At 41.5% G+C, this 25842-nt stretch overlaps 1 protein-coding gene across 1 annotated transcript in view; it reads right to left on the bottom strand.

The window, feature by feature from the left end:
• The window catches only part of LOC127583300 (low-density lipoprotein receptor-related protein 1-like), a 1307163-nt gene that overhangs the window by 796831 nt on the left and 484490 nt on the right, over positions 1 to 25842 (bottom strand). Inside the window, exons 4-5 of the mRNA XM_052039177.1 lie at positions 4834 to 4953; positions 2568 to 2696 (exon numbers count right to left, since the gene is read on the bottom strand). Of these exons, the coding sequence (XP_051895137.1) occupies positions 2568 to 2696; positions 4834 to 4953 (249 nt within the window). The remainder of the gene's footprint in view (positions 1 to 2567; positions 2697 to 4833; positions 4954 to 25842) is intronic.

Raw genomic sequence — 25842 nt, 5'->3', positions numbered from 1 at the left:
GGCTTCAGAGTTATTTGAACAAGTTGAGTGAGTGGCAATTTCACAGTAAGTGAAGTATAATATGGATAAATGTGAGACTAATCAAGGTGGCAAGAAAAGGAGGGCAGATTATTATCTGAATTGTGAGAGATGAGGAAAAGGGGAGGTATAGTGAGACCTGGGCATCCTTGTGCACAAATTGATAACATTAAGGATATAGTGGCAGCAGACCATTAAGAAGACAAATGGTATGCTGGCCTTCATAGTGAAAAGAATCGAGTACAGGAGCAGGAATGTCATACTGTAATAGTAAAGAACTTTGGTAGGACCATATCTTGTGTATTTGTGTGTGGTTTTAGTCTCCTTATTTGAGGAAAGAAGACAATGTGAGACAATTGGTCATGTTAGCCAGGGTTTAGAAGGATGAGAAAGGATGTCATTGAAATTTGTACAATCCTACTGGGAGTGGAGGCAAGAAAGATATTCCTTATAAGGAACAATGCCAGAAACAGGGACACAGGCTAGTCCATTTATGAGTGAAGAAAAATAATTTCATTAACAGAATGGTGAACCCGTGGAATTTTCCAACACAAGTCAGTAACAAGGGAAATGTGATTGAATGTTATTGTTTTGCTTGTCCATTACCATCCTATTACCTTGTACCAATATCTTTTCTGTCATCATATCCCTGCTGCTTTTAACCATTTCATGGCCTTTCTCTTTTGTTCTTTTTTTCTATCCTACCTTTCCTTACATCTTAAATCGTCTCATATCTCTAAATTATCCCAGTTCTGATGAAGGGTTACTGATCTGAAACGGTAACTCTCTTGTTCTATTCTTTGCTGCTGCACAGTCCTTTGAATATTTCCACAATTTCCCTTTTGTTGATTTATCTATTATATTTATTGGATCTGGTGAGTCAAAAAAAACACCCTAACCATGTTCATAACTGTGAACCATCAACAGCATCAGAATCAATCCTCTCAGCTCTTCTGTCTTTGCTATAATGTGTTAACCAATACAAGCAAAGGGAATAAGTGCTGCCCTTGCCAGCAACACCTGCATTCCATAAATAAACAAAGGCCTTTGAAGATGAACACGTTCAGCAATACTTCTTGTCTGAATTTGCTAAGTATAAAATGGTGAATATTTTGTTGGTGTTATCTTTTTAAGTTGCAACCTCTGATGATCCACATTAATGTTCCATTGCTCCAGTTAATATATTATGATTTAAGGTGTTTTTTTCTCTCTTATTCCAAGTTGGAGATTATATTAACTCATTAAGGACCACCAGCAAATCTCAAACAAAAAAATCTGTCTGCCCCTGTCTGGCAAATTAAAGTGAATCAAACTACAAAACCTCTCTCACTATGTCATCCCATAAAAAGAATTATCCTTTAATGCTTCTGACCTTAACTTCTTTCACTTAGTCCATGCACCATTATCTTTGACATAAATATTTTACTTGCTGCATTAACAAGTGTTCAGGAAAATTTTATAAAAGCATCTTTCATCCTATTATTTCCTCATAAGTTTTTAATTAGATTCATTTCTTTCTTATGATGTAGAAGGTGAACATTTGGCCCATCAAGTCTTTGCCAGTTCTCAAAGCAATTCCATTAATCCAAATCCCCCCACTTATTCCTTTGTAACTTATTCTCTCATATGCCTGTCAACTCCACCAACATTCTCCTGCCACCCATCTGCACCAGAGGTAATTTACAGTAACTGATGAATCTCTTAACTAGCATTTACTTGGAATGAGAGTGGAAACCAGAGAAGCAGGGGAAATCCAATGATAATAAGAAGAATATGCTAACTGAACATAGGTAGCACTGAGAGCAATTTGCCATTTCACGATTTAAACTCAAAGCCTAGAAAGGCACCCATTTCTCCAATCACTTTGTTACTTCACTTCAAATTATACAGTCAAAGTGGTTACTTATAACTGAAGATCAGTTGGCCTAAAAAATTTGGTGGAGAGAGTTACACCCTCCAGTTACATGAAGCTATTTTCATTTTCAAATAATTTAGATATTCATAATGATCAAAGCTTTAAAAATAATTAATCCAATGATATTTGTAACTGATTTGAAAATTCCTTCCAAATCACTTGGTCAATATCCGAGTATTTCCTTTCCATGCTGTGATTCCATCAGAAGATCCACTATCACCATCTCGAAAGAACCAGGAATGAATAGTAAACACAACCTTTACAGCATTACTCTCATCCCAAGAATAAATGAAGAAAAGATTCATTGTATTTCAATTTGCACTAAAATCATTGTTATAAATATATATCAGGTAAGACTATTTGAAAATGAGAAAACTGCCTGGTTTATATGGGAAAGTAATAAAAGAAATTACATTCTAAATAATTTATTAGCTTATTAGTACTCAATTTGTAAACCTTTCTTGTCAGTAAAAAGCTGTGTTCTCATGGCTGCAAGTTAGAAGATCGAGGATGCTGAGTTTTGTTCAGTAATAGCCAGACTACTGGCCATGTAGGATCACCAATTCAACCATATTTCCTCAACATTTGTAAAGTAAACTTTTAAAAAGTAAAGCAAAATATGTTCATTTCTTACCAATTTTGGCTTTGCAAGTTTTGTTGTCTGGTTGCATCAAATAACCTTCCACACAGCCACACGTGTACGATCCATTGCTATTCATGCATGTTTGACTACATGTTCCATATACACTGCATTCATCAAAATCTGTCAGAGTCAAATAAGAAGTTAAATCAATGCATATAGATACTGCACAACATATAAACTGTTATGTAATCATAAATCAATTATGTACTGTGCCAGACCTGTATCCAAATCCAGGAGCTCTTTGGTCTTCTCCAACATCTTTGTTAAATTGATATATAAAAAGACTGACTGATGAAACACGAACAGAAAAATTTTGCTATTCTGAAAAGTGGAGGTCAGCACTTTACCAGGCAAACATATGATTTTCCAGAGCTCTGAACCTCAGATCAGTGGTTCAAAAATGATGAATACCAAATTAAGTAGGTCTTAATTGAAAAGATCAAAGGCTCATTAGAATTCTGTATCATTTAAATGGCCCATATCTGTCACTGCAATCTAGTGCATCAAACTTTTCTGTTGTGGACATTTTGCTTTCTTTGGTTTTCTGATGTGGTATTTTAGAAGCTAGAATGGAAAAATTTAAAACCTCAAGTGAAATGCAATAATGCTTAATGCAATCAGATGATATTAAAAAAAACTCTGTGGATGCTGGAAATCTGAATTTTTAGAAATGGAAATACTGAGCAGGTCATGCAGCCTTCTTAAACAGAACTAACATCTCAGGTTGATGACCTTTCATCTGAACAATGCAACACAATGATGGATGTCACAGATCTGAATGTACATTACAACTTTTTCCTTGTTCTAAGTATCATGGTTTAGATACCAGGAGTATGACACTTGGTATCTTACTTTTTATGGATGTTGAATTTTAATGTCATAAGCAAAAAAAATGCTAAATGTTAATAAAGTATGATAATTGTTTTCTAGTTCGAGGTCTCAAGATTTCCAGCAGTTGAGTTCTTTCCACTTGGAAATTTATTAAATGTTTCCTGGGTAAACATAACATTTGTTACCTACTTTATGCAAATTGTACAGCAGACTGGCAGGTTTTGCAACTTCTATGTGGTAACAGGAAAGGACCTTGGACTATTTGATGATACTTTTATCATCTTCGTAACTGCACGTAGTATTGTATGAATAATTGAGCTGTTCTAAGATCAGACCTCAGCAGAACTCGATTGCTACCTCCTCAGTAAAATCAAAAGATCAAATTCAAGTCTATCTAAAAAATCCTTAGGTATTGCTGGTTCGTCCTGCAGGTACAATACCTGGGATATCAAATAGAATTTAGTCTGTTCAGGGAAGGTCATGTATTAAAGTTACAATACTCCAGAGGATGACCTGAATACAGTTGTTAATGCAAATGTGATTAGGATCACTAAAGGAGTTCTACTCTTTCACCTTTTTTTGAATGCACTCAATAAGTGCTATTGTGGTGATGGCCAACATCAAAAGCAATTATCTCTTCTCTGGAAAATTTCAGTCAATGAGCCCCAGAGTGTATGCAAGGGATATGTCAGAGGAAGGAGTTAGATGGTCTTAGGTGAGGTTTAAAGGTAGGCACAACATCGTGGGCCGAAGGGCTTGTATTGTGTTGTACTGTTCTATGTTCTAAGACTAAATGTGTAGTGTGGAGAATTGATCAGCTGTAAAAGTTCCTGTAAATAGTCTAAAACACCTGTCTTAAGAGGTTCCTCTAAGCAGTCCAGGATCATGTCATCTGAATGCACTATATATAGTTAAGGAAAGTATTCTCAGTAGAACCTCTGTGATCAAGAAATTCACTGTGAGGCTACATTACCATAATTTAATATTTAAAGGGTTTTCGGAGATGTGAAGTGGCAATTGTACATTGTGAAGCCAATCATGTGGTGAACTAAATGTATGCACACTTGGTCAAATTTTGCAAACCCTGTCCACAATCTTCAAAATCCCCCACTATGGACACATATGACTACTGTGGTACTTCTTTGCCTGTGCCAAAAGAATGACAAAGTTAAACTTTCTCCAAGGATGCCTTTGGCTTTCAAACACTCATAATCACAACCTGGTAGTATTTCTTGATTTTAATGATGGAAGTTATTTCTGCAGCTGGATTTCACCTCGAGGTAAACACAATGAAAATAACTTGGGAAAGCTCACAGAAATATTGTTTCACCACTACAAACTGCATCAACCTATTTTTGATTAATATGACTTAAGTTACATAAAACCTTGACATGAATAATGATTCTTAAGAAAATGGTGAACTAACCTTCACAACCTTTCCCATCTTGTGCTACATTATAACCATCACTGCAGTAGCAAGTTGTACCATTCCTTGTGATTGCACACCGATACTGACAATGGGCCCGGTCACAAGAGGATGCAAATTCTGAAAGGAAACACATACATATTTGAGTACATCCATTTGTTCAGTATGCTGCTGCCTTTGAAAACAAAAAAGGATAAATGGTTCTAAAGCGGAAAGCATGAACATTTCTTGAGCATGATATTTGGATCCATAAACATTTTGTGGGCACTCTGGTGCTGCCTTAATCCAAAATAGTGTCCTTTAACTGTCTGTAAAATTGCAGGTACCAAACATACCAAGTTATATCTCTTCCTGATTTGGAATAATACTGCCATTCCTTTACCGTTGCTGGGTCTAAATCCTGGAACACCCTGTCCATTTGTGGGAGTACCTTCAATTGTGGGGCAATAAATGCTGGTCTTGCCAGCAACAATCAGGGCCTGAATAAATGCAAAATAAAAAAAGCTGCCTTGTGGTGTTTGCTCCCAGAAACAGATGAAATAAAAGGTATTTCCCTTACCTACAGTATTACTGGAAGAATGAGGAAAGGAAATGTAGTGCAGGTCAAACTGCTGACGTGGTAGGAAAAGGAAGCGGAAGAGAAGGAAACAAAGGGCTTTCAGGAGGAAAAGGATGGAGCAGTTTTTCTGCCTGCATCTCTGTGAGGAACATAGTGCTGATGATTTCTGTTCTTCAAGGACATCCTCACTAGATCTGTCACCAGCAACAATGGCACCTTTCCTTTTAGAACAGCAGATTAGATTTAAGCACTAGAACCTGGCTTTAAACACTGCTAGCCTTTCACAGTCTTGGGCCTTCCACTGACCCATGGAGCACTTACTGCTGGCTGGATGCTGCAATCATGACAATTAACAGGCATCAGCAGCAATAAGCATGGGATCATCTTGCATTGCAATCCCCTGCCCATTTTCAGGGACTATCAAATATAGCCTTCATTGTCTTCTCTAGAAAGATCATAAGCCTGAATAATTTTGTTCATGTCAATTTGCACTATGCACTTAGTTGATTGCTTCAAATCCTCCTTCATGCAGTAGCAAGCAGTAAGAAATCACAGCTTCCATTGTTCCAACCAAATCGATGTCCTTTGTAACCAAGTCAATGGCTATTGCAAATAGGACCAGCAACAAAGGTTGGTCTGGATGATCAATAGTTATCAGAAACACATTACCGATTAGGTTGTTACAATCATTTTTTATTGAACAGAAAAACATTTCTGTGGAATTATGGACTCTGACTTGTGGAAAAAATTGCTATAAGAAGACTATAACTGTAAATATTCTACAGTGAGTTTCTGTTCATATAGTTTACAGAAATAATAAAAATTAACTATTGGGATGTTTCATTTCCAGCTCCTTGACTTGCCAATGAATTTTGCATGAGTGAAGATAATATCTCATGATCTGTTATTTCATGCACAGTTCCCACAATCTCTTTATTAAGAGATGATGGAAATATTAGGTTGATCATAAACATCAAAAGAAAATGCAAACTGCCACAGAACTATAAAAAAGCATGAATAAATTTGTCAAGAATTTCTAATTTATTGTTAAATTTATTTTGTCCAATTAAAATGTTGCTGGTTCACATTGGAATTGTGGGCTTCTTATTACAGCTAATTGAAGATTTCAAGTGATTTTTCATAGTGCAAATTTCCTTCCTTTTGGTGCTTTAGAGCACATAGAGACAGCAAAAGAATATTACAATGTAGATGGGAAGTACAAAACTTATTTAAAGGAGGAAATAAGTATGCAGAATTTAGTCAGTTGAATTTGCAAAATTTCAACAATAAAGGGTGAGGGGAATGTTTTCATAAATGCAGAATAAATCACACATTCTTCCGGGCCTGATCAGAACCAACCTATCCAATTCATGGAAATGAAACTAAGAATCCAATCACTGAAATAATTATTTGATCCAAACTAACAAATTATAAGCTAGATATACTTCTGATTGTTTCACTTAAATAAATGCACTGTTGTTTGGTATAAAAGCAATGTACACAACATACTTATGTACAATGATGTATTCTTAAGTTTTCCCAGTTTGTGATAAAATCTTACACTGCATTACCTAGAAACTGCACTGAATTTATTTGTTCCCAATTTCTCTGTGCCTTCCGTCTGCTTTTCTAATCCTGAGCTCTTGAGCTCATTTATTGAGAGTGATTGTGAAATTTGAAGAAAAAAAAGAACATTGCAACAATGTACCAAAGACAGTTCCAGTAATTTCTGTTTTTTTTATTTCTGACTTCCAGCATCTGCAAAGATTTCCTTCCAGAAGATGTTCTAAAAGCATTTGAGATGGCACATAATAGTTGTCATTGTAGCCAGAATTCACTCCAATGAGTCTGATGCCTGTGTGAGCCTGTTTCCAGCATTCATCGCTCCCTTTCACCACTTATCAGGGTTTTTGAGGTCGATTATGTTGGCGGCAATCATCCTGCAGCTGGACAGCAAAACTCTGAATGGGAGAAGGGCTTTGAATAACATAATCTGGTGACGTGCACCGACCAGTATTGGCCATGCCCTCAAACACCACTGGAAACCTTAGATAAAAGGCCAAGCACTGACACTAGCTTTGCTGTCTGTCAAAATATCCAGATTTCCCAAAGCTTTGAATGTCCTTAACATTCAAAAACATTTATAAACTGAGGAAAATGAAGATAAGAAATAAAATCCTCCATGAACTCTGTCTATACTTCTTGCTGCCTCAGTAAAGCAGCCAACATAATCAAAGACCCCATCCACCTGCAACATTCTCTCTTCTCCCCCCTTCCATCGGGCAGAAGATACGAAAGCCTGAAAGCACATACCAACAGCCTCAAGAACAGCTTCTATCCCACTGTTATAAGACGATTGAGCAGTCCCCTTGTATGATAAAATGGAGTCTTGACCTCACAATCTGCCTCACAAAGGTCATAGCCTTGCACCTTTTTGTTTGCCTGCACTGCACTTTCTCTGTAACTGCACACTTTATTCTGGATTTTGTTATTGCTTTTCCCTTGTAAGACCTCAATGCACTGATGTGATGAAATACAAAGTTTTTCTCCTGTACCTTGGTACATGTGACAATAATAAATTAGTTGACCAATTCAACATTAAAACAAAATAGAAACAGAGAATCTATCAAACCATTCTTTGATTCAAAAGAGCAAATGAAAATAATTGGAAAAACTTACTTGTATCTACTCTATCTTCCCTACTACCAAAAACCAGTCAAATAAAAAGGCTCCTGGAAGCATTGCCAACTCTAAACTGGTGAGAGATCCAGAAGCAGGATTTCCAGCAGATTGGCCACTGGTTTCCATGTGGAGTCCAGTGGCAGAGTGCAGCTGGAAAATCGATGACAGAGCTTGGCTAGTAAGTTGCACTCCAAATGGAGCAGGCAAATGCCAGCATTTCTGCATATGATTTGTGGTATTTACCAGCAAAATCCCAGTAAATTTCAAGACAATTGGTATTCAGGTAAATAAAATGGCACCATGTGGTTAGTCCTTATCAGCCCTTCAACTGTGGAATTCTGTAAAGTCCAAAACCCAATGTGTCAGGCCTTGAACACTTCATGAGAACATGGACATTTTCTTTCCCAGCTCCACAATATATGTCAGGATGTCAGACAAACCAGATATTAAGGGTTTAATATGGGGGGGAACACAACAGAGAAAGGAATGAGTAGGAAGGATCACACCTGTGGTTGGAGTTGGGGAGCCATTAAAACACAACCTAGCAGGCAAGCATCAAATTATTTTTTGCATAAAATAACAGATAACAGTCTATTGATAATGCTCATGTAAATACAACATGGCAGGTCAAAGACCTAGTATAAGCTGCATTTTATTGCATAATTTTAATAATAAAATCCTTGATATAGTTAAGAGGAATTCATTGCTTGAGAGGGTGGTAGAGGATGAGACTCTCACAACAATTAAGAAGTAGCTGGACAAGCACTTGAATCACCGAGGCACAGAAGGTTAAGGACCAAGTGCAGATAAATGGGATTAGTACAGATGGGTACTTGATGGTCAGCTTAAACATAGTGGGCCAGAAGCCTGATTCTGTGCTGTATGACTCTATGACTCTATGTTACCTGCTGCAGTTTTATTAATACTGCTGAACATAAGCTTAGCACCATAATATTTTGAGCAATGATTGCTCTATTGCACAAGTAGCTTGATTTTAAATAATAAATAACTCATGAAACCACGTGAGACTATTGACTAGTTTCACTGGAGTATGCTCAATTTTATTCATGTTAAACATTGTTCAATATTTAACATCTTTTAAAAGGTGCTGATTCATGTCCTGGTGCCTGAAATAAAGCAACTTAATAACATGAGCCTCCCAGATGGGCCAATAATCTAAAACTCAGCATGGTGATTAATTGAATCTGGCTAGTTTTGTGGTTGCAATCACATTCTTATAACATATTTCAAATTAGTCTATTCAAATGGTGATACTTGTCTCCCCAAGCAGTTTTGGAAAGGCCGGAAAGGTGGCACAATGATGTAGTGCACAGTCCAGGTGTCTTACTGTCCAGTGTCCCAGGTTCAATTCTGACCTCCCTGTGGACATTGACTCTCCCTGTGACAGCTTATCTTTCCTCTGGGTGCTCCGGTTTTCTTCCACATCTCAAAATTGACTGGCTCCTGTAAATTGCCCCAAGTGTAGGTAGCTGGTAGGGGAATCAAGGGGATGAAAATTGGCAAGTGTGAAGAGTGGCATGTAGGGAAATACATGGGGAATGGGGTTCATGGGATTGTTTATTGAGCCAGCATTGACTCAATGGGCCATTGGTGTACTAGGTTGTCATAGTAAATCACAATATTGCACAGTGCTCTTTAAAGAAGAACATTGCCAGGCTTTCTCGTGCAGTAGATATGACACAAGTTCACTTTATTTCCAGCTGCAACCTCATCAGCCACAGCACTATCAGCACCCTTACAGCTACTGGAGAGTGTTGTTTACTTCCATATGGTTGCACCAGTGACTCCTGAGACAGAGAGACCCTCCAGTTACCTGCAGGTAACAGTGGAGTAGATTGCTAGGGAGATCTCCGATAGGAACACTGCTTGCATGAGTGATTAGTGTCAAGAAAAGAAAATCCTGATCTCAAGACTGAACAAGGAGAGGCCTCACCATTTAAGACTTCTTATCTACATCCATAGCTTTTACCCTCACCTGCACTCACAATTTGTTAAACACACCTACACTGCACACATAAATTGTGTTTGCCTTCTTTTTCCCCCAACTCCTTTCCATTTGCTTTACTCCCTCACCATGTCCCTGCTGCTCTGGCTGTTTTGTTCCACTTCATTTCCCCCTCCCCTTTTCTCCTGTTATCTCAGCTGCTGATCCACCCCTTGCTTCATCTCAGCAGGCAATGACCAAGCTTGTGTGATGGTCAGATTATGCAGTACACTGCAGAGTGCTTCAAAGAATGATGCTACTGCTGAAAATACCATTATAATGATGCAAACAAGCCATTTTGAACAGCCCCATGGTGATGCCCACAAGGCTTCTGGCAATGGCATGCATGGGATTGTTATGTTGTTCATCAGAGTGATCAGTTGCTTGAAATGTTTATCCCCCAATTATCCCCCCAAAATTCATACTTTTGGGAATTATTTCCCCTGAATGATGAGAAGCAGCTGTGACTGGTTAAGAATTAATGTGTTATGAGAACTGCCAGCACCCTCTGACAATCAACGATCAAGTGAACATTGAAAGAACATGGTCGCCTCCTATGAATGAATGCATGATACTGAAGCAGTCAGATGAAAGTGATGTGCTTCAGGTTTTATGAGTTCATAGATGAGAGTGAGAGTTACCTTGTAGAAGATCCTCCGAAAAGTACAGTTAAGACTGTGATTCCTGGTGAAGTCAGGGAGGATGAGATATTGGGTGCTGGTATTCATGGGTGCTTGTAATGGCTGGAAGGTGTCTTTTACATACCCACGTCATTGAAGTAAAGGAGTATTAGGTCTCATCCATGGAGAATTACAAGCCAGTTTTGGTTACAGCATAATGCTTGAAGATGCAAGGAAGGATTAGTCTTCAGTATGCAGGGTAATGTGCAAATGTGTAGGAGTCACATGCAGGAGGCTGGCTATAAATGTAAGTTTAGTACAATTGGCCCTTTAGGTAACATTTTGAACATTCAGCATTGTTAAAAGCTGGTTCTTCTGACAGGGAATGGAACTGTTGTTTTTTTATATAAATGTGGATGGAAATCTCATTGATGATAATTCCTGACTAATGCACTACTATTAATATTTGTGCAAATTTAACAATGGAATACATCACTAGCAAACATGAAAATCTCAGTCAGAAGTGAGTAGGTGATGTAAGTTCCTGACACTAAGACATCCAGAGATATGTACAAAATTACACAATGGCTTTAATGAGATTTTCAATCACATGACGTCAATTTTTGACATTGTGCAAGTGAATTTCTGGCCCTGCCTTCCTAAAATACGTTGAATTCCAAGACATGTTGCGCTGAATCATGAATTTCAGATGAACGTAGAACAAAGAACGTAATAGCACAGTACAGGTTCTTTGGCCCACAACATTGTGCTGACATTTTATCCTGCTCTAAGATCTATCTAACCCTTCCCTCCCACACAGCCCTCCATTTCTTAATCATTCACATATCTATCTAAGAGTCTCTTAAATGTCCCTAATGTACCTGCCCCCACAACCTCAACCGGCAGTGCATTCCGTGCACCCACCACCCTCTGTGTGAAAAACTTACCCCTGACATGCCCCCTTATATCTTCCTCCAATCACCTTAAAATTATTCCCCCTCATATTAGCCATTTTCGCCCTGAGAATTTTGCTTTTGTGATTTTTCTTTTGTGCTGTGACTTTTCTTTTTAGAAAACTGCACTGAAATTTCTATCCCAAGAAGATCACAGTCTGAAAAGAGAACAAGATAACTAAAGGTTCAAGTTTTGCCTCGTCATTGATGGAGAATAAATGAGGGTTGATGGATTTTTAAGCCTTGTGGTATACCAATCATATTCACTTCCTGTTCCTGTTCCGTGTCATCACAATTTTGAATCTTACTTGTCAAAAGCAAAAAATACTGACATTTTCCATATGGGCATTTAAAACATCAAAAACCTTCCTGCATTACACGATTATACACTGGTACCATGTGGTGATGCTTTGCAGTAATTTTGATCTCATTCCCAGCTCTATTGCCATCCTGTTGCCTTTGAGGTTTCAAAGTATTTTCATACATATCTTTAAATTTATTTAAAGCATGTTTTATGTTTTTCCCCCTTTTCTTGCATGTTTTTCCAGATCTGGCACTTTCCTTCTTTTCCCTGAACTCGTTTCTGAATCCTATTTGCTAGCTAGCACCTCAGTTTCCCATGTTTTTCTTCAGGTGCTTTCAGCTCTGTTCCTATTTTTCATATACTTCTCATCACAACCCCACAACCCCACCTCCCAACAACCCCTCCCCTCCATACCCCCTCCCCCCCCCCCCCCACACACACACACACATCTAAATCACCTCTAAATACTACTTTTCGCTTTTTCTGCCCACCTTTGTTTTTTGGTTGTGTTATGTTCAATGAGTCCATTGGTTTTTGGCTATTTATGCCACATTTACATCTATATCCAAATAGTATCATGTTCATGGAGAACTTTGGGAGCTTTTTCCTCACACACAGTTACTTTGTTCCTCTTGTCTGAACATCCTGTATTGGATGGCTGTTCTTCTCTCCTGTTTTCCTGTCTTCAGTTTCTTTCAATGACTTAATTCTGCAATGTTACAGGGAGCACAATTTAGACTCAAAAAGATTACGTTGTAGCGACTCACCGTCCAGGCGAGCGAACCGGCTCGGCAGTCGGGTCGCACGGCGTTGGAGCGGCGAGGCCCAAGATGGCGGCGGCCTTCGTCTTCCCCGAGCGATGGGGAGAACCCACGCGCGGGAAAGACTTGATGACATAGCATATATGTCATTGCCGGTTGCAAGGCGAGAAAATAAAACAGTTCTTCTTTGGCAATCCTTCGACTAGTGTCTTGTTTTATTTCGCGGTCGCAACCGCTACATTGGTGACCCCGACGGTCCAAACGGATTTTGGACCTGCACAATGGACGGCAACACAGCATCCAACGCAGTGGCACTCAAGCTGCCCACCTTTTGGACGCTTCGTCCCAGCGTCTGGTTTCACCAGACCGAAGCGCAATTCCACCTTTGGCGGATCACCTCCAACTCCACAAAGTACTACCATGTGGTCAGCTCTCTGGACCAGGAGACAGCCGCCCAGGTCAGTGATTTCATCCAGTCCCCTCCGGAGGGACATAAGTACCTGGCTTTCAAAGACCTTCTGATTCGGACCTTCGGCCTCTCCCGTCGTGAGCACGCCACCCGCCTGCTTCGTCTCGATGGCCTGGGGGACAGCTCCCCATCCGCGCTAATGAATGAGATGCTGGCATTGGCCGAGGGGCACAAGCCCTGCCTAATGTTCGAACAGGCCTTCCTCGAACGACTACCCGATGACATTCACCTGCTGTTGGCCGACGCTGATTTCAGCAACCCTCGTGAGGTGGCTGCCCGGGCAGACGTCCTGTGGAAGGTCAAACACGAGCGTGGTTCATCCGTCGGCCAAATCGCCAGGCCGCGAGCCCAACGCCCGCCTGAACCAGTCCCAGCAACCGGGCGACCACACCCCAGAAACACAGACAACGACGCTGCCAACCAACTGTGTTTCTACCATCAGAGGTGGGGCGCGGAGGCCCGTCGATTCCACCCACCCTGCAAGTCAGGGAAATGCCAGCGCCAGCCACCGCTAACAGCTACGGCGGCTGGCCGACGACAAAGCCTCCTATTCGTTAGGGACAAGCAGTCCGGGCTGCGTTTCCTCGTCGATATTGGAGCAGAGGTCAGTATTTTGCCCCCGACCGGCCGCGACACTCGTAACAGGCAACAAGGTCCGGTACTCAATGCCGCAAACGGCACAATGATATGGACTTTTGGTACCCGTACACTTCAGTTACAATTCGGCGGCAGCCGTTTCACCTGGACCTTCACCCTTGCCACTGTCGCCCGACCGCTCCTAGGAGCCGATTTCCTCTGGGCCCACAACCTGTTAGTCAACCTGCGAGAGAAATGGCTAGTCCACTCCACAACCTTCCAGACCTACCCCCTGGGAGAAACCAGCCTACCAGCCCCACGCTTGGACTCCATTTTCCTGTCCGGCAACGAGTTCACCAAGCTCCTAGCCGAATTCCCGTCAGTTTTGGCACCTCAGTTTGTGAATTCTATGCCCAAACACGGGGTCCAACACCACATTATCACCCCATTCGGCCTTTTCGAATTCCTTCGAATGCCATTCGGCCTTAAGAACGCTGCGCAGACCTTCCAGCGGCTGATGGACGCGGTAGGCCGAGACCTGGACTTAGTGTTCATTTACTTAGATGACATACTAATCGCCAGCCGTGACCGCCAAGAACACCTTTCCCACCTCCGCCAGCTGTATTCTCGTCTCCGTGATTTCGGCCTCATGATCAACCCGGCCAAGTGCCAATTCGGGCTTGACTCTATCGATTTCCTCGGCCACAGAATCACCAGCGACGGAGCAATACCCCTACCTGCCAAGGTGGACGCTATCCACCACTTTGCCCACCCCAGTACGGTCAAAGGCCTACAGGAATTCCTGGGGATGGTCAACTTTTACCATCGGTTCATCCCTGCAGCAGCCCGTATCCTGTGCCCTTTGTTCGCGCTGATAGCTGGTAAGGGCAAGGACATCGCCTGGAACGACGAGGCTGCGGCTGCCTTCGTTAAGGCCAAGGATGCCCTAGCAAACACCATGATGCTTGTACACCCTAGGACAGAGCTCCCAACCACCCTCACGGTGGACGCATCCAACACCGCGGTTGGTGGGGTACTAGAACAACTAATCAAAGGCAGTTGGCAACCCTAAGCATTTTTCAGCAGGCACCTTAGACCACCCGAACTGAAATACAGTGCTTTTGATCGGGAACTTCTAGCGCTGTACCTGGTGGTCCGGCATTTCCGGTACTTTTTGGAAGGCAGGCCTTTCACCGCCTTCACTGACCATAAGCCTTTGTCCTTCGCCTTCTCCAAAGCCTCTGATCCTTGGTCAGCTCGTTAGCAGAGACATTTGTCCTATATTTCTGAATTCACAACGGATGTCCAACATGTCTCCGGGAAGGACAATGTCGTTGCTGACGCACTTTCCAGACTGACCATCCACAGCCTGTCCCTGGGTATCGACTACAAGGCCCTGGCTGCCACACAGCAAGCCGACGACGAACTGCCCAACTACAAAACCGCAATCTCGGGCCTGCAGCTCCAAGATTTCTTAGTTGGTCCTGGTCAGCAGACCCTCCTTTGCGACATCGCAAAAGGTCAACCCCGCCCTATAGTTCCTGCAGCCTGGCGGAAACGCGTTTTCGATTCGATACATGGGTTGGCGCACCCATCCATCAGATCCACTGTCCGGCTGGTCACCAGCAAGTTCATCTGGCATGGCCTGCGCAAACAGGTCAGGGAGTGGGCCAGGAATTGTCAGCACTGCCAGACATCGAAAATCCAATGACACACCAAGCTCCCGCCACAGCAATTCGAGCCTACCCGTAGAAGGCTCGACCACATCCACATCGACCTCGTAGGCCCTCTGCTGGTTTCAAGAGGGGCTCGGTACCTCCTTACCATTGTGGACCAGTTCACGAGGTGGCCAGAGGCAACCGCTCTGTCTGACATCACAACTGATTCCTGTGCCAGGGCACTGCTCACAACTTGGATCTCACGTTTTGGTGTTCCAGCCCACATCACTTCAGACAGAGGCACCCAATTTACCTCCAGCCTCTGGTCTGCATTAGCGAACATGCTGGGGACGCAGCTGCACACCACCACGGCCTACCACCCTCAATCAAATGGGTTAGTGGAACGTTTTCACCGCCATCTGAAATCAGCCTTGATGGCCCACCTGAAGGGTCCTAACTGGGTTGACGAACTGCCTTGGGTCCTGCTCGGCATACGCACTGCCCCCAAAGAAGACCTCGGCGCTTTGTCAGCTGAGCTTATGTACGGGGCACCCCTAGTTGTCCCAGGGGATTTCATACCTGCCCTTCGAGACCAAGGGGAACAACCCCCAGCAGTCTTACAAAGACTGCGTGAGAAGCTCGGCAACTTGGCCCCGATCCCCACCTCGCGGCATGGTCAAGCCCCATCCTGTCAGCCCCATCCTGTCAGCCCAAAGAACTACGAGACTGTGTTTGTTTTTGTTCGCGGGGCACACCTCGGGAACCGTTGCAACGACCATATGAGGGACTGTTCCGAGTCATCAGGAATAATGGATCCACCTTTATTTTGGACGTTGGGGGCAGGGAACAGGTTTTCATGACGGACCGCCTCAAACCAGCCCATTTAGATCTGCAACAACTGGTCGAGGTTTCAATGCCGCGACGCAGAGGCTGACCCCCAAGATGGCAGCAGGCCTTCGTCTTCCCCAAGCGACGGGGAGAACCCGTGCACGGGAAAGACTTGATGACGTAGCATATACGTCATTGCCGGTTGCATTGGGCAGGAACAGTCTCCCTTAAAAGGCCCACGCAAGGCGGGAAAATAAACCAGTTCTTATTTGGCAATCCTTCGACTAGTGTCTTATTTTATTTCGTGGTAGCAACCGCTACAACATGAAGGTAAAAACTGTCAAATGGAATGAGAAGGAATAGGATAAACTAGGGATTGTTACACAAATACAGGAAAAATTTGGAAAAAGTCAGAATGAGAAACATTGATAGATGATCTATAGGAGGGAGATAAAGTATTAAAGAGAGATGGGAGAACAGAATATTAAATAATCAAAGGAAGATCAGATTTCAGCAAATGAGACCAGGAGATCAGTCAGGGAGCAAGACACATGCCAATGATCAGCCAGAGAGCAGGATACACACCAAGGTCAGAACCTAACAGTGATAAGGTGCTGCAGTGTCATTCAGGAGCTTGCTGTCTCTTATTTCTGACCATGAACTGTCCAGCCCCTACCTACTCCAAACAATAAAATTAAATCTGCACTCTGTATCCTTCTTATCTGTGTGACTCTGCACTGACCAACAGAATCCTCATGCTTATGTGCTTCAGAATGAACCAAATTTCATTAAAATCCCTTTCTGGCAATAATGCCATAGTTTGTTTCCTTTCTCAACTAACTGTCAGGCACTTACCTCATCATCTTTGGTCTCTGCTCTCACCTTCAGGTTTTAATATTCCAAGAACAGGGGGCACAGTATCAGTGATTTAGGAATGAGATAAGAAGAAACATTTACTCAGTAGCCTTCTGAATTCTTTACTTCAGACAAATGTGGATGCTCAGTCCTTGAATACTGTATATTCAAGACTCATATTCATAGATTATTGGACACAACGTGAATCAAAGGATATAAGGACGGAATGGAAAAATGAACTTGAGATAGCAGTTTGGCCACATTCTCAATAAATGGCAGAGATGGTTCAAGAGGGAGTATGGATTACTCCTGATTTCTTACTTTTCGATTTCTTACCTGTCTCTCTTCCTCTACAGCCTTCTTGTTAACACATTCCTATAATTTCAGCCTGAACTTGTCTTCTTCCCTTGCAGCTTGTGCTCTTAAATTTACCCCACCAACTCTGTACTCATCTTGCCAGCCCTCATTAGCGTAAACCTGCAGGCTAACACTGGCAGAGATGCTTTGATATTAATTCTTGATTAATTTTTAAAAAAAGCATTCCTGTCTCCTGTGCCCATTGCTGTACTATTTAATATACCAGCTCCAATCATTTTTTTATTCGTTGGTGCTCATTGCTATTAATTTACTCATGCCTATTGCCAAATTAATTCCCTGCTACCCACTGATCTGTAAATTTATTCATTTCTTATTGCTACTTTTATATCAATTAGTTTATTCAGTGGCATCCAGTACACTCAATTTATGACTACACTGTTCTTCAATGTTCACCAATAACATGTTCTGCATCTAAGCTGAAATCCTTCAAGCTTCGGGATTTTAAATTCTTTAATTTAACTTCCTATGGTTGCATACTACCTTACAAACTCAGTAACACATTGTGATTAATCTTCTCCAATTACACCCAGGATATTCATTTTATTTCTGAATAGTTATATTCATATATAAATACAATACACAACTGTATTTTCAAACAGACACACATATGTGCAGACACAGTATTTCATATATCCTATTCAAATTATATTTATAAGGGATTATTCTCCAGTATGACACTATCAATTTAGTTAGTAACAGCAAATTAAAACTCTACCAGGTTGAAGGTTTGGACAGTGACACAGGAGATTGAAAATCATTTTTTTTTCTTGAATGAAACATACATTGTACATAAGCACATGTTCTTTCATTCCATTGTTATAGATAAGTTCTTCTTTGAATTTTGAAACTGAAAGTTTCTACTCAGTGAACTAAACTTTGAAACTGTCTAGATCAGAAGGAGCCTTATACTTAATCACAAGAAGGGTCATTCTGCATGTTATCCTAAACATATTTCTTGGAGCTATTAAACAATGGATTTAATAGAGACAATTTCAAAATCATCAGATAAAGTTTGATTACTTATAATTTATGACTAACAGGAACTTAATACCAGTTTTAGATTCCACCGGCAAATTTAACCTAAAGTGAAACACGTGTAATATACAGAGACACAAGAGACTGCAAATGCTGTAATCTTTGCTGCTCAGCCTGCAGTTCATCAGCCATGAAATACTTGCATCAACAACTCTACCGGTCATAATGTTTTGTCCCATGTTATTCTTGTCCACCTGACAGCATTTCAGTTGTTATTTTTCTATGGTAATGTGTGAGTAGTTGACTGACAGGTTTCGTTATGCCCGTCATACCAAATAGGTAATAAAATTAGCCCTTCTGATTAAGTCAAGTAATGCTGCATGTGTAAGATGTGGCAGCATGGATTTCAATTTGTTTTGCATCATTAAGTGAAGATAGGGTGTACTGTTTGGTCAAGGTGAACCTGATCATAATATTATTTTATATGTTCACTTGTTCTGAAATTAAACACCTCGCCAGTTTGCATCAAGTCTCAACTCAGTTTTGAAGATGCTGAAGAAACAATCATGTGGTATTCCAAAGAACATGGTTATATGCTCAGCTCACAATACCATTCAAATATAAACAGGAATGTGTGAAACAATTGCAATATACTCAAAATATTTATGGACCAACTAGTAGCACTGAGTTTGAGAAGGTATCTATGTAACTTACAAATTTGTTAAATTAAACCTTTAAAATACTCATCAGGTAACCCAGAGTTGCCTTCCCTCTGTGGATTAACTTTCCTTATTTGAGCCATGGAATGAGCATCAAGTCCTGGTTTCCTTATGGACGTGCTCTCTACAAAACTACTGATCTGTCTTCAATGCTGAAATGTTACTTTTTTGTTAAGTTTCACAAGTCATCTCTAAGTAAGCAATTCACTGTACATCCTTAATGTTTCATGTTTTTTTATAGAAGAAAACCTGACCCTTCAATCAGACATTTTATACTTTTCCAATAGTTTTGTGCAATGATTCTTGGTTTTGCATTGGAAAATAATTGAGCATGTTTTCTTTATTTTTCTGTAAAGTCAGCAGCCCAGCTTTGCAGGTAAAAATCACAGTTTGACTTTAAACCCTCAATTCAAGCCATGGTTCTGAGTTGACTCAGGAGACCATTGTACTTCAACAGATTCAAGAAATGTAAATAAAAATATAAATTTAAAGGCCAAAAATGAATAATCTCACTATCAAAATTATAATTCGTTCAATAAGTCAACTGTGAAATGCAGATTACATGAAGTATTTGCTGCACAATTTGTATCTGTAAGTTGGAAGCATGAATTTTTAAAAATCTATTCATGGGACTTGCACATCACCGGCAAGGCTGATATTCCCCATCCTGAGATGTCCATTGAAAAGTGGTCATAAGTCACTTTCATAAACATCAGCAGACTATCTGGTAAATTTATCCCTCTTTTAGATGATGTCAAGTCAAACTGAAGAACAGTTCTTCAACAATTGGTGAAGAATCATCTAATAATAATAAGGCCACTGAGATAGCCTGCACATCTTCTTAGTTTGAAGGACATACTTCACCTGTCAGATTCTAATTTTAAAAACAATGGAAGTGGAATTGGAATTGGTTTATTTTTGTCACATGTACGGAGGCACAGTGAAAAATGTCTTGCATACCGTTCAATTCATTACACAGTGCATTGAGGTAGTACAAGGCAAAACAATACAGAATGCAGAATAAAGTGTAATAGCTACAAAGAAAGTACAGTGCAGGTAGACAATAAAGAGCAAGGTCATAATAAGGTAGATGGTGAGATCAAGAGACCATCTTATTGTGCTAGGAACAATAAGTCTTATAACAGCGGGATAGAAGCTGTCCTTGAGCCTGGTGGTACATGCTTTCAGGCTTTTGTATCTTCTGCCCAATGGGAGGGGGGAGAAGAGAGAATGTCCCAGGTGGGTGGGGTCTTTGATTATGCTGGCTGCTTAGGAAGGCAGCAAGAGGTATAGACAGAGTCCATGGAGGAGAGGCTCGTTTCCGTAATGTGCTGAACTGTGTCCACAATTCACTGCAGCTTCTTGTAGTCACGGGCAGAACAGTTGCCATACCAAGCTGTGATGCATTTGGATAGGATGCTTTCTATGGTGCATTGAGAAAAATTGCTGAGGGTCGACGGGGACATGCCAAATTTCTTTAGCATCTTGAGGAAGTAGAGACACTGGTGAGCTTTCATGGCCATGGCATCGATGTAGTTGGACCAGGACAGGCTATTGGTGATGTTCACTCCTAGGAACTTGAAGCTCACAACCCTCTTGACCACAGAACCATTGATGTAGACAGGTGCATGTACACCGCCCCCTTTCCTGAAGTCAATGACCAGCTCTTTTGTTTTGCTGACATTGAGGGAAAGGTTGTTGTCATGACATCATGTCACTAAGCTCTCGCTTCCTGTACTCTGACTCATCATTATTTGAGATATGGTCCACTATGGTGGTATCATCCGCAAACTTGTAGATGGAGGTAGAGCAGAATCTGGCCATGCAGTCATGAGTGTATACAGAGTAGAGTAGAGGGCTGAGGATGCAGCTTTGTGGGGCACCGATGTTGAGAATAATCATGTGTTGCTGCCTATCCTTACTGATTGCCGTCTGCTGATCAGGAAGTTAAACATCCAGTTGCAGAGGGAGGTGTTGACTCCCAGGTCTCGGAGTTTGGTGATGAGTTTGCTTGGAATTATAGTATTGAAGGCAGAGCTGTAGTCAATAAACAATAGCTTAATGTAGGTGTACTTACTGTCCAAATCTGAGTCTAGGGCCAGGGAAATGACAACCGCTGTAGACCTGTTCAGTGGTAGGCGAATTGCAGTGGGTTGAGGTTGTCTGGGAGGCTGGAGTTAATGTGTGCCATGACCAGCCTCTCAAAGCACTTCATGATGATGGATGTCAGAGCCACCAGGTGGCAGTCATTAAGGCATGTTACCTTGTTTTTCTTAGCCACTGGGATGATAGTGGTCTTCTTAAAGCAGGGAGAGGTTAAATATGTCTGCAAATACCCCCAACAGCTGATCTGCACAGTTTCTAAGGACATGGCCAGGGACACCATCTGGGCCAGATGCTTTCTGCAGGTTCACTCTTTGAAAGACTGATCTTGCATCAGCAATGGTAACTGTGGGTTCAGGAGCATTGGAGGCTGTCGGAGTCGGTGATGGAATCCAATCCCCTTCTGAGGTGACCAGGAAGATTGATGAGGGTAGTGCAATGGATGTGGTCTACATGGATTTTAGTAAGGCGTTTGATAAGGTTCCGCATGGTAGGCTTCTTCAGAAGGTCAAGAGGCCAAGGGATCCAGGGAGGCTTGGCAGTGTGGACTCAGAATTGGCTTGCCTGTAGAAAGCAGAGGGTTGTGGTGGAGGGAGTGCATTCGGACTGGAGGACCGTGACTAGTGGTGTCCCACAGGGATCGGTTCTGGGACCTCTACCTTTTGTGATATTTATTAATGACTTAGAAGAGGGGGTGGAAGGGTGGGTTAGCAAGTTTGCAGATGACACAAAGATCGGTGGTGTTTTGGATAGTGTGGAGGGCTGTCGAAGCTTACAGAGGGATATTGATAGGATGGAGAGCTGGGCTGACAAGTGGCAGATGGAGTTCAATCCAGAGAAGTGTGAGGTAGTGCACTTTGGAAGGACAAACTCCAAGGTGAAGTACAAGGTAAATGGCAGGATTCTGGGCAGTGTAGAGGAGCAGAGGGATCTGGGGGTTCATATCCACAGATCACTGAAAGTCACCTCACAGGTAGATAGGGTAGTTAAGAAAGCTTCTGGGATGTTTGCTTTCATAAGTCGTAGGATCGAGTTTAAAAGCCGAGAAGTAATGATGCAGCTTTACAAAACTCTGGTTAGGCCACACTTTGAGTACTGTGTCCAGTTCTGGTCACCTCATTATAGGAAGGATGTGGAGGCATTGGAAAGGGTGCAGAGGAGATTTACCAGGATGCTGCCTGGATTAGAGTGTATGGATTATGAGGAGAGACTAAAGGAGCTAGGGCTGTTCTCATTGGAGAGAAGGAGGATGAGGGGAGACATGATAGAGGTATACAAGATATTAAGAGGAATAGATAGAGTGGACAGCCAGCGCCTCTTTCCCAGGGCACCAATGCTCAAACCAAGAGGACGTGGCTTTAAGGTAATGGGTGGGGAAGTTCAAGGGAGATGTCAGAGGGAGGTTTTTCACCCAGAGAGTGGTTGGTGCATAGAATGTGCTGCCTGGGGTGGTGGTGGATGCTGATACTTTGGTCAAGTTCAAGAGATTGTTAGATAAGAATATGGAGGAATTTAAGATAGAGGGATATGTGGGAGGAAGGGGTTAGGTAGTCTTGGGTATGGTTTGAAGGGCAGCACAACATGGTGGGCCAAAGGGCCTGTATTGTTCTGCATTGTTCTATGGTTCTATGTTTCAAAACGTGCATAGAATGCATTAAGCTCATCAGGAAGGGATGCACTATTGTCAGTGATACTGCCCGACTGAGATGCAGCCTGTTACAGCATATAAGCCCTACCACAACTGACAGATGGTCTGGGACTCGATTTTGGACTGGTATTCTCCCCTAGCATCCCTGATAGCTTTACAGAGGTCGTATCTCAAATTTTTGTATGGGTCAGGATCACCTGATTTGAATGTGGCAGTCCTGGACTTCAGTAGGGAGTGGATCTCCCGGTTCATTCATGATTTCCGGCTTGGGAACACCCGGATTGTCCTCTTTGGTAAACAGTCCTCAACGTACTCATTGATAAAGTCTGTGATGGTGGTGATATACTAACCTGGGCTGGCAGCTGAGTCTTTGAACATGGACCAGTGTACTAACTCAAAGCAGTTGCATAGAAGTTCATCTATTTCCTCAGATGAGCACTATACAACCTTCTGTACTGGATCCTCATGTTTCAGCTTCTCTTTGTACAGAGGGAGAAGAAGCACAGTCTGGTGGTCTGATTTACCAAAGTGTAGGTGGGTGTGGCTCAGTTAGCATCTTTTTATGATCATCGATAGCAATGATCAAGGGTGCTTGGGCCCCTGATGAGACAGTAGATGTGCTAGTAGTATTTTGGTAGCACACTCTTGAAGGCCTGGTTGGAGACACCAGCAATAATGAAGAGGGCCTTGGAGTATCCCATTTCAAGGCTATTGACTACAGAGTATAGTGTATTGATTTCAGGCTTCAGGTCCATCTGGGATGGGATGTAGATGGCCGTCAGGATTACTGGAGTGAACTCCTGTGGCAGGTAGTATGGACGACACTTCACCATTGGATAATCCAAGCTGGATGAGCAGGAACATGTGGGGACCGTCATGTCCAAGCACGGTGAGGTATTGATTATGAAGCAGACACCTCCACCTCTAACTTTGCCTGAGGACACTGTAACAGTCCATCTGATGAATTGAGAAGCCCTCAGGTTGTATGGCGCAGTCAGATGAAGCAGGTGTTAGCCACGTTTTGGTGAGATAGAGCACACAGTAGTCTCTCAGTTCTCTTTGGTAGGTGTCTTGCCCTTAGCTCATCAACTTTGTTCTCAATGGCCTGAACGTTAGCTAGTGGTGTGCTGGGGAGCGGGGTCTTGAACCCACTTTGCTTCAGTCTCACCTGCAAACCAGCCCTCTTGCCACCCTTCCAAGGTAAGTGGCTGCATTTGGTTGGTCCTGGAAGTCCTGGAGTAGAGCTACCTGGACTGGAAGGCAAGTGACTGCTTAAGGACAGACCTGGATTCCATGTCAGACTGACATGCTACCATTTTTTTTCCTTGAAAGGAACACTTTGAGATATGATTTAAGGGTGATTCTCCATTCATTCAAGTTAATAGTATACTATTTTTGAATAAGATTGTAATTTGCCCAATGAAAAAAACATTGTTGAATTCCTATCTCCATCATTCAATATGATACTGCTGGCAATGATTCTCTTTGGTGGAATGGATACTTCAGGCGGAATGAGAGAGCACAAAGGAAAACTAAAGGGTTTGTTTTAGAGAAGATTAATTTTCTTCCAACTAGTTACATTTCTAATTTACATTTTTGTTAATATTCTGTACAAGGTTTTATCCAATTTACATTTAAATTACTAAAGCAATTGTTAACACTTCATTCTTGAAATGGTTGTAAAGGGCATTTTCTAAAGGTCAAGGTAAAAATTTACTCTTGGACAATTTAAAAAGAAGGTGGTGTGTGTTTTGTTCTGCACTGCAGTTTTTCCGAGGATCTTGCTGATGATTGAAAAAGAAAAGCAATAGGGTTCTCTTTCACTACCTAACAAATGCAAAGGATTTGTTACTGTGTTTATGCCTTTGAGTTCATTTGTACACTCAGAATTTTGCCCCTTAACAACTCTTGAGTAGGTACAATAAGCACTGCAGGGAAATTACAAGATGATCTGTCATCTATTGTAGTTGAAACAACCAAAGGATGTGAGAAGTTGCCGAAATAGTGCTATAAAGCACAGTGAGGGACTGGCAGGAACAGAAACCTGTGGCCGCTGCTGTCCCAAATTATTTCTAAATTAGAACAAACTAAAATTGCTCAGTTGATGGCATGAATCTATATCCAGTGTTGACTTGAAATGCTGTGTGATTGCACTTGACCAAAATTATTTTTTAAAATCATAGTTTAAGGACCTGGTTCTCAACACACAAATTAATCTGGTTTGTCCATACAATGAATTTGGATGAAAGCAAGAATTGTGGAATCTGGAATGTTATAATTTTGTACCAGCAAGTGAGGGGTGAATGAAAAAAAAACTTAATGCTATGTTTTCCAATAGAAAGTTAAGGAAAAAGATGAGGGAAACATTAAAGAGTATGGAAATTAACACTTTGTGCATTTAAGCAGTTCTTTGTTAATTTTCTGCCCTCTCTCTGCTTTTGGCAACACTGAAAGCTGCTGGTTTTCATTATGTATATATGTAAAAAAACGAGAACATGTTCTTTCCAGCCAGGCGAGATGTAAAGATAGAGCACAGAAGAAATTTTATTAGTGTGAGTACTGATGCATTTATTTGTATCATCAAAGTTTTGATGCACCATATTTTTTTTATTATTTAAACCTCAAATTGATAGTTATCTGCATTTTCAACATAAAATTGCTATTAAATTAAAATGGCTCAAGTCAGTGAGGTCATTATTCCATTTTTTTTTACAATCCACTGGAAACAAACAAAGAAAAAGAAAACCAAATTCTAAAATGCTAATTTTATATGGGATGAAGACTGAACCTTGCATTCAAATGGAAAGTGACAGCAGAGAATACATTATGTTTTCTATCATTGTCGAATCCACAATCCTCAGGTTAAGAAAGACCTATAAGATGAAGAATGAAGTGCTCTTCACAGTTAAAACCCCA

The sequence above is a fragment of the Pristis pectinata genome, chromosome 1, assembly GCF_009764475.1.
Source record: "Pristis pectinata isolate sPriPec2 chromosome 1, sPriPec2.1.pri, whole genome shotgun sequence".
In the NCBI taxonomy this organism is placed as follows: Eukaryota; Metazoa; Chordata; class Chondrichthyes; order Rhinopristiformes; family Pristidae; genus Pristis; species Pristis pectinata.
The sequence above is the reverse complement of the archived record's forward strand: the minus strand, read 5'-3'. Positions and strand labels throughout refer to the sequence as shown.